The 11,033-nt window shown below is 62.3% G+C and overlaps 1 protein-coding gene across 2 annotated transcripts; it reads right to left on the minus strand.

Annotated features, from left to right (window-relative positions):
- Positions 1 to 6,593: 6,593 nt before the first annotated feature.
- THEM6 (thioesterase superfamily member 6) lies at positions 6,594 to 10,912 on the minus strand. 2 transcript variants are annotated; one of them, XM_037023294.2, is made up of 2 exons: positions 10,415 to 10,912; positions 6,594 to 8,095 (listed from the first exon to the last, which is right to left on the minus strand). In XM_037023294.2, exons 1-2 carry the CDS (start codon positions 10,766 to 10,768, stop codon positions 7,982 to 7,984), a joined length of 468 nt encoding a protein of 155 aa, XP_036879189.1. In that variant the 5' UTR covers positions 10,769 to 10,912; the 3' UTR covers positions 6,594 to 7,981. The 2 variants fall into 2 exon arrangements, with proteins under 2 accessions (XP_036879189.1, XP_017521401.1); XM_017665912.3 differs by having other exon boundaries at positions 10,256 to 10,912.
- Positions 10,913 to 11,033: the final 121 nt, after the last annotated feature.

Consider the following 11,033-nt stretch of genomic DNA (forward strand, 5'->3'; position numbering starts at 1 on the left):
ATCAGGCAGGATGCCCCTCTGCTGCCGGGCCTTGGCCAGTGCCTCCCTGTCGCTTCCCTGACCTTCACTGGGGCCGAGTGAGGCCTGCCCAAGGGCAGCCCCATTAGCCCTCAGAAATTAAGGTGCATCTGCCTTCCGGCGGGCCCGGGTTAGTGTCTCCAAGGCAGCCCCCGCCCAGGACCTCTCTGTCTTTGCCCCCCGAAGCCTCCCAGCACACTTTGGCTGGCTGTCCCTGCCGCAGCCTCTCGCATCACAATGCCCCACGTGTCCACCCCAGAGGAGCCGCAATCTGGGCACTGGGGGCCTCTGGGGGGATCTGCCCGGGAGATCGAGGAGCCCCAAGGTGGGAGGGGTGCCCAGCAGAGGCAGGAGTGGAGGCCAGAGGGGCCCTGCCCTCCGCTACTCCCTTCCAGCCATCTGGGGGCCATCGGAGCACAGTGGCGGGGGGCCCAGGTGGGGAGGAGGAAGGAGGAGGTGGAGAGCCCCAGGCTAAAGGGAGTATAGAGCGGGGGTACCCCCAAACCTGAGAGGTCACCAGGACACGGGAGGTGGAGCAGGGAGGAAGAGGGCAGGGTGGGGGACGACAGCACTCTGCCAGGGGTGGTCTCCACAGCCCTGCAGCCCACACCCTCAAAAAAGGATTGCTCTGTCTGGCTGACCCGTCGGGTGGCCACACTGAGTGTCCGCTGTCTGGTGAGTGGGGAGTGATGCCTCGGGACTGGACCATGTGGGGGCTGTGGCTGGCCAGCTTGGGTGAGCTCAAAGAGGGGCACAGGTTGGGGGACAGTGCCCAGTGGTGTGGGGCGAGTGGAGGGGAGTGGGAGACAGGGGTGGCCGGTGGGGTGGGGATGGCCCAGAGTGGGCACTGGGGTAGACAGGGCCCCCGGCCCACGTGAGCATGAGGAGGGGTGCGGCATGAAGGGCCCCTGGGGCTGAGACTGGTGGGTAGGCTGCTGTCGGTGGCCAAGGCCCTGGGTGCCAGCTGGGAAAGCATGCTTGGCTGGCCCCGGGCTCCCAGGCAAGGCTCTGAACGGGGGATTATGACCTCAGGATGTCTGCCTTGGCCGGCATGGGGCACAGGGACCCCAGCTCAGAGTTCTGAGTCTCCCTGGAGGTTTGCTTGGTGGTAGCTGGACCCCAGGTGGCATGGCCCCCTCACTCCTGGGCCCCAGGACGTGAGCTGGGAAGGCAGAACTGCCTGACCATGACTACCTCTTCTTACCCGGTGGTGGCCCTGCAATGCTACACCTGCCATGGCCCACTAGCGAGTCCAGCTGCATCCCCATCACTACCGGCAAAGCCAGCGAAGCCATGTGCAAGACCACGTCCCACTCTCTGGGGACAGGTCAGCCAGTGTGGGTGGACAAGCGGGGCCCCTGCCACCACTGGCCAAGCCCGGAGCCCTCTCCTGCTCTCCCTTCCCCTTCCTCCTCTCTCCCTAAGCCCCCTTCCTCTAAAGGGAGCCAGTCCTCAGCCTCACGTGGGCGGCGGGGTCCCCGGAAAGTCATTGCCCATCAGCAAGGAGCCCCAGTGTGTCTCCGTGCATCCCTGCCATGGAGTAGGCACTCTGCCAGTGGTGGGTGGAAGAAGAAGGGGACACAGGATCATGGAGGGACTGTGACCAGGATGGCAACCCCAGAGTGGGCCCATGGGTGGCCCCAGGGCTGGGGCTTGCAGGCTGTGAAGGATGGGACTGCTGGGCCAGCCATGACGAATGGTATACCCGCACCGCACAGTGTACCCCTTCCTGGGGGAGTCCATGGTGACCAAGTCCCGCACTGGCAAGTGTGTCTCGGACATGGACGGCATCGGCCATGCCCGGCTTGCGTCCTGCTCAGCGCTGACCTGTGTGCTGTGGACGGGCCCCCGCTCTGGGTAGCCCCCGCAGCCTGGCCCCCACCCTCATGCTGCAGCCCAGCTCTGAAGGCCTTTGAGAAAGCCACTGCCACCCTCACCAGGCTCCTGGCCCCACTTCCTGGTTGGCCTGCCCCTGAGGCCTGCTGCTGCATTCTGGCTCTGCCAGCCCGGGCCTGTCTGCCAGGCCCCTTTCTCGACCCCTCAATCTCTGGGCCCCTCTGCCCTGCCTGCCTCTGTCAGTCCATCTCTCCTCCATCTGCCTGCGATATGGTCATCATGATGGTCATCAGGCCTGGGACACCCACACAAACCAGGCAGGTGTCCTGAGGGCTACAGGCAGCCTGACTCGGGTTGGGCAGCATTGCATCCCCCAGAGCTGGGTCAGGGCTGGCTCTCTGAGGAGGGGGCATTAGGGACAGGCTTTGAATTATGGGGAGACTGGTTGGGTGGAGGACAGAGCGCAGGCCAGGACTGGGGGTCCAGGAGTGGCCTGGATCTGGGATTGCTCCATGAAGTACCTACTGGCAAGGCCTTACCCCATGGTCAGGCTGCATCATGTGGTGAAGACCAGCAGCCCAGGTGCCCGCACCCACCACCTGCCTTCTTCTGGCTCACCACACCACTCCCTGGGTGCCTGGGGCAGTTGGAACTCCAGTACAGGAGGGCCTTCAAGCCACCTCGGCCTCGGGCTGGCGCCACATTCCCCAGATCATCTTTCCTGCTGCTTTCCCTACAGCTCTCATCCTCGGAGGGCCGCCTGGCCGGCACTGGGCTTGAGATGCAGTGGCCACACGTGCATGCATGGTCCTACGAATGCACAGCAACGGGCCCAGCACTTAAGGGAGGACATGACCCAGTCCTCCTATCCAGCGTGGGGCCCTTCCCTGGGGTCACCTGAGGGAGGAGGGGGCAGGCGAGTGGCAGGAGATGGCATGCCCCCCCCTCTGCCCCCTGCTCCGGCAGCTTCTCCTGGACTGTTGGGTGAGTTGAGAGTCCTGGGAGGGGAGCACAGCACCTCCATCTCCATCTGAGCTGAGATGGGGCTGAGATGGGGCTCTCTGGACCCACAGTGCTGAGCCTAGAGAGCCCTCTCCATCAGCCATCACCCCCTTCAAGGACGTCCTGCTCCTAGATGCAGGGAGGCAGTGGCCAGGGCCTGAAGCAGGATGTCCTGGCGAGTGACTCACGGTCAGGTGCCCTCAGGGACACCCTGTGGTTTGGGAGAAGACACTGGTGGCCTGGAAAACCCCCTCCTGGGGTCCTAGGCGCCCCCTACCTCTGCTTCCTTTGGGCAAGGCCTGCAGTCCTGGGGGCTCAGTGGTCCTGAGCCCGCTCTTGGGGGTGGGACCCCCACAGCCCCATGAGCCCCACCACTGGCTCTTGGACACAGGCCAAACAGTGTGGCCCCCGCCCCCACCTGAGACTTGGGCAGACTTCCAGAGTGGCAGGTGACTAGGAGGCCAGGATCAGTCAGGTGTCATCTTGGATGCCCCTTGGGGCTATAACTCAGCTTTGACTTTGTCAAGGGTTGTGGGGGCTGGACACTGTCCTCAGTCACCTGAGTGTCCCACACAAGTGAGGAACACTTGGCCTCAGAGCCTGGGTTGAGACTCTATAACACACAAATACGGGAAGGCTGTGTGCCCCTCCCGGCTGCCACTCCCACCTGAGCATCCCCCGCTGTCCCCACCTCCGGGGTATCAGGAAGGCCTCTGGCTGAGGAGGACCTCATCGTATGGGCCTCACACCCATTAACCTGAGAGGGGCCTGGCAGCCCCAATCCACGCCCCCTGCTGCCACCCCACACCTCACCAGGCACTCAGCCTCTTCTACTGCTGGCCTGACTCCCCCACTCCAGGCCACCACCCTGGTGGGTACCTACGACAGGTAGACACCAGGTATAGGACGCTGGGAGTGTACAAACTGGCCTTGGCCCTCACTGGGTTTGAGATGGATCCAAGTCCAGGCCAGGGCCTGCAAAACCAGGCTGCAGTTCCTGTGTGGCCTCCCTGTGGGCCGGACCAAGCTGCCAGGTGGGCACTGGGCTGGCTCTAGCAATGAGGGGTCCAGCTACCCGAGGGCCTGTGAGCGATGTGGCCCACCGCCTAGTCCTGCCAGCTGCCTCCACTTCATCCTGTGCCACCCTACTGACTCACATCACCTTGCTGCACCCTGGAGTGGGTGCCCGAGGGCTGGGTATAAATCCCCCGGGGTGCGGCACAGGCTGCCCCGTCTTCCTGCTCCCGAGCACCGAGGAACGGCCCCTTTCCCGGCCCTGATGCCGCTGCACTCGCAGCAGCCTCCAGCTCGCGCTCCCGTGAGTAGGGCAGGGGGCGCTGATGAGGAACCCCATCTGGGCCTGGCCCGGCCCACCTCCTCGGTGCTCCTGAAGGCCCCCCTGGGCTCATCTCCCTTACCCTGAACGAACCCCCAGGGCCCTAGAGCCTGGCTTTGCCCAGGACAGGAGTCATGGCCCCAGTCTCCAGGCAGGGAAACCAAGGCTCAGGTAGAGGGGCGTAGTGTTTGGGCCTGCTGGTCAGAGCCCTGGCCCTTGAAGAGTCTCAGGACGGTGAGCCACCTCTCCCAGGTAGGGGCAGAGGAGAGGCACTCCAGGTGGGCGTGTGGGGAATGGCCCGGAGGCTGGGCATCCATGGCCTCTCCCCCCATCCCCAGGTTGGCTCTGAGGCCTGGTGATGAGGTTCTGCCCCATCCCTTGCCCAGCTGAGACCCTCCAGTGCTTCATGTGTGAACAGCCCATGTCCATCTCTTCATGTAAGAATGTCACCCACTGCACGCCTGAGGACATGGCCTGCAAGACCATGCTGGTGCAGGTGGGGTCAGGTGAGGCCAGACCCCGGCAGTCTGGGGTGCACGGTGGTCATGTCCCCCAAACGGCCTTCAGGGCTGCGGCAGGTCCCCTAACCAGTTCTGTGGTGCTGGGGTGCGGCAGGGCAGAGGTCCCCTAACCAGTTCTGTGGTGCTGGGGTGTGTGTCCCTTAAGTGAGCAGAGACGCCCCAGTGCCACACACACACACACACACACACATACACACACACACACACACACACACACACACTGGGGTGTGTGTCCCTTAAGTGAGCAGAGATGCCCCAGTGTCACACACACACACACACACACACACACACGCTGGGAATGAACCAGACACACACACACACACACACACACGCTGGGAATGAACCAGACACCACACACACACACACACACACACGCTGGGAGTGAACCAGACATACACACACACACACACACACACACACACACACACACACACGCTGGGAATGAACCAGACACACACACACACGCTGGGAATGAACCAGACACACACACACACACGCTGGGAATGAACCAGACACACACACACACACACACGCTGGGAATGAACCAGACACACACACACACACACACACACACACACACACACACGCTGGGAATGAACCAGACACACACACACACACACACACGCTGGGAATGAACCAGACACACACACACACACACACACACGCTGGGAATGAACCAGACACCACACACACACACACACACACACACGCTGGGAGTGAACCATACACACACACACACACACACACACACACACGCTGGGAATGAAACAGACACACACACACACGCTGGGAATGAACCAGACACACACACACACACGGTGGGAATGAACCAGACACACACACACACACACACACGCTGGGAATGAACCAGACACACACACACACACACACACACACACACACACACACGCTGGGAATGAACCAGACACACACACACACACACACACACGCTGGGAATGAACCAGACACACACACACACACACACACACACACACACACACGCTGGGAATGAACCAGACACACACTCACACACACACAAACACACACACACACACACACACACACGCTGGGAATGAACCAGACACACACACACACACACACACGCTGGGAATGAACCAGACACCACACACACACACACACACACACACGCTGGGAGGGAACCATACACACACACACACACACACACACACACACACGGTGGGAATGAGCCAGACACACACACACACGCTGGGAATGAACCAGACACACACACACACACGCTGGGAATGAACCAGACACACACACACACACACACACGCTGGGAATGAACCAGACACACACACACACACACACACACACACACACACACACGCTGGGAATGAACCAGACACACACACACACACACACACACACGCTGGGAATGAACCAGACACACACACACACACACACACACACACACACACACGCTGGGAATGAACCAGACACACACACACACACACACACACACACACACACACACACACACACACACACGCTGGGAATGAACCAGACACACACACACACACACACACACACACACACACACGCTGGGAATGAACCCCCACCCCCCCACACACACACGCGCGCGCGCTGGGAATGAACCAGAAACGATGGGATTGCAAAGTTTAAGGACTGGGGATGAGGAGAGGGCCAGGGGCTGGAAAGGGGTTTGAGCAACTCCTTTCTGGCCTCAGGTCCACATTCTGTGGCAAGGGGACAAGTCCTGCTCTGCCAGAGGGTCCCTAAGTTCACAAGAGCCCAACAAGCCTGAACAGACACCCACACCAGAAAACACCCCAGTGAGCAGCCTGCTGCTTCCCTGGGGGTCCAGAGCTTCAGAAGTGAGGACCTCACCCAGCACATACATGTTTAAAGCCGTTTAATCTTGGGCTTTCTTTAAATAAAACAGAAACATTGCAGCTTTCCCACTGTGGCTATAAGGCAGACAACAGCGTGGAGCAGGCGAGGAATCAGGGGTGTTACCGAGCTCCTAGCCCCAGCTGCTCCGGCCTGACCCCTGTGCAGGAGTGACCCCACGCCCAGGGCCGTGATCCCAGTGTCCCCTGCCAGCCAGGGAGCTAGGCCAGGAGACAGAGCCCCAGGCAGGGTGCACCCAGGGCCCTTGGTGCGCTTGGAGGCTCTGGGCTAGTTCCTGCTTCTCTCAGGCTCCCCTTGTTCCAGCTGAAAGGCAAGGGATTGCGTGGCCTTGGCCAGCATCTCTGCAGCCTGGTGACCCTGTCAGGGAGTCACACAAGCAAAGCCATGGAGCCCCTCCCCAGGGCTAGACCATCAAGGGGGCAGCACAGTAGAAAGGAAAGAATTGACAGAAGGGCAGCATGTGGGAGAAGGTCAGCCCCAGTGGGAGGGCAGACAACTGAGGAACTGTAGGCCCAGAGAGGGCAGCGGTCTTCCCACAGTCACACAGCGTGGCCATGTGGGCATCAAGGGGTGCAGATGGGCAAAAGTGGGAGCAAAGGGTACTCAGGCAGACCCTACTCCCTGCTCCATTCCCTCCTTGGCAGCAGGCCCAACTGGGACACCTCCAGTGACAGGAAGCTTACCCCCTCCACATTTGACCTATGTCATCTGGGCTGACTGGTCCTAGTACGCGTTCTGGCCCTGCCCCCACCCCAGGGGGAGCCCAGGTGCTCTTCCTTCAGTCTGCCCCCTGACTTCCCAGACTCTGCCCCCCTCCCTGGCAGGCAGAGATTTGCCTTAAAATGCTGCGCTGACCCTCCGTGGCTCCTCACTGTACCTGGATCAGGCCCTGACCCACTCCAGGACTGCTCAGGTGCCACCCTGCCATGCCCCCCAAGTAGCTCAGACTCCGGGCTCTGTGCTCAGGATCGCTCTAGCTGACCCCTCTGCTCCAAGCATTCTTGGGACTTGGGCCCATGGAAGCATGGCTTCACCTGCAGGGTGAAGTTGGCCCCCTGACTGCCTCCCCCAACAGCCCACATGCCAAGAGCCCTGGGCCTCCCAATTTGCCCACTGTCCCCATCCTGAGGGCAGAGCTGGGTGGGGCATCTGTGTCACCCCATCCCAAGCCCAGCGTGGGGCCAGGCACAGAGGGGTATCAATAATGGGGTTGGGGGAGGGCCTGAGTGTGTGAAGTGGGCTGGGCTGGTCGAAGGCCAGTATGGCTTGGACAAAGCCCAGCCCGGCCAGCCCATTCTGCACCCGACCCCCTGGCAGGTGGGGATGGGTGGACAACTGCCCCAGGTGGAGGCTGGTGGGCAGGGTGTGGTGGTCACTGGTCCTTGACGACGTCACTGAGCCCACTCTCGGCCCGGAGCAGCTGGCTGCTGGCTTCGTTGTAAGCGATCCAGTGCTGCAGGTCTTCCGGAAGCTCAGGGGGCTCCACCTGCAGGAGGAGGGGTGAGACTCTGTGGGCCCCCTGCTGCCACAGGGGTACAGGGACGGGTGCCCAGCCAGGTTGCCGCCACCACACTGGGCCTCTGCTCAGGCTGTGCCCCAGACCCAGGTGCCCCTTCCCTGATGCCCTCATGGCCCCTCAGCACTTGCACTTCCTCCATCCTAGCTGCCAAGACGCCACCTCCTCTTTACCAGACCTGTGTCCCCCACAGGGATGTGCCTGAACCCTCCGTGTAGCTCCAGAACCCAGGCAAAAGCCCCTGGGGCTGGCTGGTTGGAGAGGGCGGCAGCAGGCAGGAGCCAGGAGGCCCAGGGAGCCAGAGGCCATCAGGGTCCCCAGAGAAGGGGGTGTGGGGCAGGGAGGTGGCCGGCAGGACCGCTCTGCCAGCAAAAGGCTTAGCAGGGACTGTGAGCCCCTCTCCTTCTCAAGTACAGCAGAAAAGCTGGGCTTTTCCCCAGCTCTGCTCCAGGCCTGACCACTGCACTGCCTCCCCTGCCCACTCAGCCACAGCAGCTGTCCCCGGCCTTCTCAGGGCATCAGGACGGTCAGACAAAGGTGCTCCCACCTGGAGCCCTGCCCTTCCCTGCAGATAGGGTAGCTGCCCAAGTCACATGGCCAGTCTGGGCCTAGGCTCTGCTCAATGTCCAGGCCTGGCTCTTGGGAGCCTGTCCTCCCAGCCCAGCTGTAAAAACCAGATCAAGACTCAGCTCCTGCCCAGCTCTACTCCCAAGGCCAGACTGCCCCACACCAGCCTTTCAGCAAACAGGATCCCTGGGCACTGCACTCAGCCTGCCCCATACTATACCTGAAACTCCACTTGCCCACTCCCCACCCCCCAGGCTCAGGCTGCAAACTGGACAGCTCCTGGCCATCAGCCACCCTCCTGCTCACAGCTGGGCATCTGCAGGGTATCCCTGCCATGCGGTGGCATCGGCCTTCTCATCTGTCACGTGGACCTCGCCTGTCCCCCGAGACCCTCCTAGCCCGTGCCTGCCCACATCACTCGCACCTGCCCTTGCAGGAAAGCCTCCCCATTTCTGCTCTCCCCACCTTTTGATCCCAGCTCACAGCCCATCAATTAAAAGCCTTGATGGCCAGCCACTACCTGTGCTGGCCATCCCCTCCTGGGCCACCCCCCTCCTGACACACCAAGGGTCACACAGAACAACCCCCATCCCTATGGGGTAGGAGGAGATCGAGGCCCTTTGGGTAGTTCCTGACTCAATCAGGAAACCAGGGCTGTGTCTGGGGCCCGTCGTGCAGCCTGGGGCAGTCCCATTACCACAGGGAGTTTTCTTTTTAGTTTACCCGCTTCTGATACAAGGGAAAGGCTGGCCTCTCATGATTAGAGAAAGGCTGTGTCCCTCCTCTGCTCAGGAGGTGCCTGTCCAAGGCCAGAGAGGACAGCGCCCTGCCTGAGGGCATCCAGGGATTGGGGCAGGCCCTGGCAACCATCGCAGCAGCGACACCCTGTCTGTCCCCAGGGCCCAGTTGCCATGCTGCAGGAGCCAGCTATGCTGTGCTGTGTTGGTGGGGACCAGGCCCTGAGCAGGGGCCTGGAGCCCAGGCTGGTGCTGCAGTCCTCTTCTCTGCAACCGGAAAAGGCACAAAGCAAGTAGCTCCCCAGGGCTTACTTCCCCAAACTCGGGTGATGGTGGCCCAGCCCCTCAGCTCCAAACTGTGTGCTGTGGGGAGGGGGTGTCTCAGGTCCTTGGGAGCTGCCAGCATCCTCCTCCACTGACAACCCCCATCCTATGCTCAGAACCAAAGACCAGAGAGGGTGGCTCTGAACCCCAAGCCACACAGTGGCACCAGGACTTAAGACTTCTGTAAGAGGCCTGTTCTGGGCTTCCTTGTTCTGAAAAAGCTGGAGGGTAGGGTGTGAAGCCCTGAGGGGTCAAATTAAGAAACGGCAGAAGGGAGCATGCAAAGCCCGTCTATGAGGAGTTAATTCAGGAACCCTGGAACATCCCAGGAAGAATGGAATCAGTCCAGGAGGCCCTGGGTCCCAAGGAAAGGGCTGATGCTCTACTCGGCAGGAAAGGGGCACCCCAAGAGGTGTAGGTAACAGAGCCCTCTCACCCGGGGACAGGGCAGGAGGCCTCGGGATCCCGCGTGGGGCGTGCACCCGGGGACAGGGGTGCTCACCCTGCGTTTGCACAGGTGCTGCACGACGCGCTCCGGGGAGGTGCCCAGCACGTGCTGGCGGGAGCGTAGCAGCGCGCAAACGAAGCCGTCGCGCAGGCTAATGAAGCGCGCCTCCAGGTAGAAGGCTCGGCCATCCCAGCCCAGTAGGCGGGTGCGCACCTCGAAAGGCTCCAGCAGGCGCAGCGAGCGGCGGTAGCGCGCGCACGAAGCCGCCAACACTGCGCGCGCCCCGAGCTCATGGAGCGCCCCAAGCACGCCGCAGCGGGCAAGGTGCGCAGCGCGCGCCACATCAGCCTCGCGCAGGTAGCGCGCGTTGTTCATGTGCAGCAGCAGGTCCAAATCCGAGGGCAGCACACGACCCGCGTAGCTCTGCTCGGCCAGCAGGTCGCGGACGCGCGGCTGCAGCAGGCGCGCGCGCAGCACTGCGCACGGCACGCGCACCAGGTACCATCCGTCCAGCAGTGCGAAATAGGCGAGCGCCAGGGCCAGCAACGCCACGAGCAGCGCCAGCATCGCGGCGGCGGCTGCAGCAGCGGGGAAGGCGGCAGTCCAGATTGCGGAAGAGCACGCGGCGCTGGTGCCTGCGTCCACCGGGTCCGCCTGGAAACCGGCGACAGCAGCGCGGCCGGAACGAACCACCTCGCGAGGCCGGCTCGGGGGACGCGCTGGAGGCCGCAGCCCCGCCCCGCCCCGACCCCTGCGCGCTCAGTGGTTCGTCCCGCCGGCGCGCCTTCGCTTTTCGCCGGCGGGCAGGGCGCGGGCACCACAGCGGCACCTG

This window comes from Manis javanica, chromosome 2 (assembly GCF_040802235.1).
Source record: "Manis javanica isolate MJ-LG chromosome 2, MJ_LKY, whole genome shotgun sequence".
In the NCBI taxonomy this organism is placed as follows: Eukaryota; Metazoa; Chordata; class Mammalia; order Pholidota; family Manidae; genus Manis; species Manis javanica.

Excerpts from the sequence above, each read along its gene's own strand:
- THEM6 (XM_017665912.3), bottom strand. The coding sequence starts at position 10,768 with ATGCTGGCGCTGCTCGTGGCGTTGCTGGCCCTGGCGCTCGCCTATTTC. Across the intron at positions 8,096-10,255 it reads AGCACCTGTGCAAACGCAGG|GTGGAGCCCCCTGAGCTTCC; the intron begins GTGAGCACCCCT and ends CTCCTCCTGCAG.